Source organism: Capsicum annuum, chromosome 7 (genome assembly GCF_002878395.1).
Source record: "Capsicum annuum cultivar UCD-10X-F1 chromosome 7, UCD10Xv1.1, whole genome shotgun sequence".
NCBI lineage: Eukaryota > Viridiplantae > Streptophyta > Magnoliopsida > Solanales > Solanaceae > Capsicum > Capsicum annuum.
In genome coordinates, this window is record NC_061117.1 from 16,922,657 (window position 1) to 16,926,371 (window position 3,715).

Here is a 3,715-nt window from a genome sequence, read left to right on the forward strand (position 1 = left end):
GATCCTTGTGTGAAAAGGACAAGCAAATGGATCAAAGTATCGGATAACCCAGAGCAGGAAGAGGCAAAAATGCCGATTCAGGCAAAAGCCAATGGAGAACATCTCGGGATTGTTGAAGCAGTTGGAAAGGTCAAGAGAAAGGGGAAAGAGTACTAGGTAAGCTTATTTATGCTTAAAATCACCAGGTCGATGTTAAAGTGAGGTGGCCCAAACAATGATTAGACTTTGTATTCTTTTATTTTTTTTATTTAATTTTTGGTCCATCACTGGATTTTGTTATCGATTTTTGATTAATAAAAGGGCTTAATAGCCACCAAAAACTTACCCAAAATAATATATTTAGACACACGTTATTTGGACAATAAAAAATAACAAGAAATACAATTCATTGATTCATTAATGTGTAACCTTTATTTGATATGGAACAATTGATAAACAACATGAAATAGCACGACATAATCACACACCGACACGTGAGGTTTGCTCTAGTGGTTGAGCGCCGTCACCATCAATGAATTCTGGTCACGCTGAGGATAAGTGAGAATCTACTGGAGGGTTGGTGGAAAAAAAAAAAATGACATAATCACACACCTATGTAGGGATAATGGATTTTGCAATATCCTCATTTTGTTTTCCTTACTCTTACTCTTTTCCTTAATGTAGGAATGATAAGAAGTGGATCATTCTTAAACATTGTGATATCCAAGATCTCATCCATGTCAATTTGAGCTGGATCCATGTCATTTGGCAGAATCCAATCAAACCCATGGATCAAAGAAGCAACAACTAAGGGGACAAACCTGGAAGCCAAAGGTTGTCCAGCACACATTCTCCTGCCAGAACCAAATGGGATATACTCAAAATATCTCCCTATGTAATCCATTTTCGAATTGATAAATCTTTCAGGTTTGAAGCTTGAAGGATCACCCCAATTCTTAGGATCCCTCGCAATTGCCCACATATTTACCATCACTTGTGTGTCTTTTGGAATTCTGTAACCCATGACTTCACATGTTTGCACAGCACGGTGTGGGAGCAGCAGCGGTCCAGGAGGATGCAACCTTAATGTCTCCTTGAAACAAGCCTCCAAGTATGGTAAGTTTTGCAAGTCAGCTTCCTTTATAACGTTATTCTTACCTCCTACTACTTCTGCTATTTCATTCCTGAGTTTTTGTAAGGCTTGTGGATGTCTTAGGAGTTCGACAAGCATCCATTCACTTGTAGCAGTCGTAGATTCTGTACCAGCTCCAAATGTCTCCTGAAAAAATAATAGAATTAGTTGAATGACCAATCCTTAGTTTAGTATGCATGTAGCATTAATGGAAGACAAATAAGTAAAAACAGGTAAAGGAGGAAAAGTAACGCACCACAAGCAATGCATTGATCTGTGTATCAGTGTAACCGTTTTTAACCATAGCATCTATAAAATCTATAGAACCCAAAGAAGGTAATTGGCTGTCTCTATTTCTTCTGTCCTGAAGAATCCCGGTCCAAACACCACAAATTTTATCAAACAAAACCATAAGTTTCTTATATGTTCCTTGGAAGTCCCCACTGAAAAAACCCAATATAGGATACAAATCTGCTAACTGCGGAGTGGCAGCCAACTTTGTATATCTGGTCACGTACTTTCTCATTCTTTGGCCCACGCCTTTACCTTGAAAATCAATTAAATCTGTTGAAAGAATCAAATTGCCCATTACGTTAAAAGATGTCACAGAAACCACGTCCCTGATCTTAATCGATTGGCCTTGTTTGATAGTCAAATGATGCATCATTTCCGCGACTTTCTTCTCCCTCATACTTAACTGCGATTCCAGAGCTTTTGTAGAGAAAAGCTCTGCCCTATATATTTTTCGAATACTTTTCCAGTAATCATCACACTCTTCTAATAATGCAGTTGATAAATTGTGAAGTCTCGATCCCTTGACTCGGATGTGAGGAGAAAGGTAGCGGCCAGAGAGCATACGATCGTTGGTTTTGAGAACCTCAGAAGCAGCTGCAGGGGACGATGCAATAACCACGAGTCGTGTGCCGAACCTTATGGACATTAAATCAGGGGCATGAGCTTGAGCTAGCTTTGATAGGGAAGCATGAGGACGTCTTCGATCCACTTGGAATATATTTCCAATCAATGGCCATGAGAATGGACCTGGGGGAAGTGGTAATCTTTTTCTTAATGAAAATAAATACTTAAAAGTGATTACAAGGAAAATATACAGAATTGGAGTGACTATGTAACTGATCATCTCCCGTCTTATGTTTTTTTTTGTATGTTGCACTGACTATGCATTTAGTGGTACCTATGGCGCCTTCCATTTATAGAGGAACACACTTTAATTTTTTTATTTGTTGAGGTTGACCAGTTATTACCTAATTAATGATGTGAATATCGATTGATGTCTTCTCCTGTCATTATGAGTCATTCATTTTAGTTTTTGTGTTCCATATTAGTTGATCATCTCTTTTTAAATAGATTTTTTATTCACCTACATCATTTTTTATCATATCATGTAAAAGAAAATAGCTTTTTTTTTCATGAAAACATTTTATTCAAAAATATATCCGCACTACTAACCCTTCACTGTTTTGCTATAGGAAGCACATGTGATTCACAAAATTTTTTATAATTTGAAGAATCCAATGCCAGTCTAGCTTTATTCTATTAGAGGTGGTTTGGTTGGAAAAATGTTATTCCAGATAATTAATCTCGAGATTAGTTATTCCACCATGTATATGGAATAACTTATCACATCACTACGATGTAAATGGTGGGATAAATAATTTTGAGACTAAATAATATCTCACACCAAACATGGGATAAAATAGTCATTCATTTTATTCCATGACTATTTATCCATTATACCTCACACCAAGCGACTCCTTGATACATTGATTAAAATGAAAAGATCCAGTGATGGTGAAATAAAGATTTTTTACTAAAAGTAATTAATTAAGAAATGCACTAGAAAACATCCATTATTGCCCACCTACTATAAGTTACTTATTCAATTAAAATAAATTCTTTTTTAAGAATAAAATTTCATGATGGATAGGCCAGAGAAGATATGCTATATATTATGAAATCGACAGATGGATGTTGATTTTATAAAGCATAAAATTGCAGTTGAAGTGCATAAATAAAAATAATAAAAATATTATTTTATATCAGGTTTTTAATGAAAATCAAGATTAATATATTTGATCTAGCTGATGGACTCCGATTCCTCAATAGTTGTGTTTAGAGGCACTATCTTTTGACATTATGTAGTCTGTCGGTTTTTCTCTATAATCGACATTGATTTTGTCCCTCAATATTTGACCTTTTTTGAAAGTGTGTACCTTTAAATGTGAGATTTCACTAATTATTTTTTATAACTCCTGTCAAATTTAGTAGATAGAGTTCAACACATATTTTTCTTTCACTGCAACATTTGCAAATTAAACAATTGCCTGAAATTACATAAAAGGAGGAAATTTAAAAAAGCATTACAATTTGTAGGCTCGTTACAGTGCGCAGCTACATTTTGTATAATTACATTTCGTAGCTACTGTGCAATTTCTTTCAACTTGTATCATTGGTATTTATTAGCTAGCGCTAAATGACGTATTAACGAATATAATTTGTATTTATTCACATGAAATTGTATCTATTCATTTGGGGTTGTATCTATTCAACACATACAATATCGACGAATGCACTTTATAAGCACAT

General features: G+C 35.0%; 1 protein-coding gene across 1 annotated transcript; it reads right to left on the bottom strand.

The window, feature by feature from the left end:
* Positions 1-369: 369 nt before the first annotated feature.
* On the bottom strand, positions 370-2,352 carry LOC107877726 ((S)-N-methylcoclaurine 3'-hydroxylase isozyme 1). The gene is made up of 2 exons (XM_016724431.2): positions 1,368-2,352; positions 370-1,258 (listed from the first exon to the last, which is right to left on the bottom strand). Exons 1-2 carry the CDS (start codon positions 2,247-2,249, stop codon positions 623-625), a joined length of 1,518 nt encoding a protein of 505 aa, XP_016579917.1. The 5' UTR covers positions 2,250-2,352; the 3' UTR covers positions 370-622.
* Positions 2,353-3,715: the final 1,363 nt, after the last annotated feature.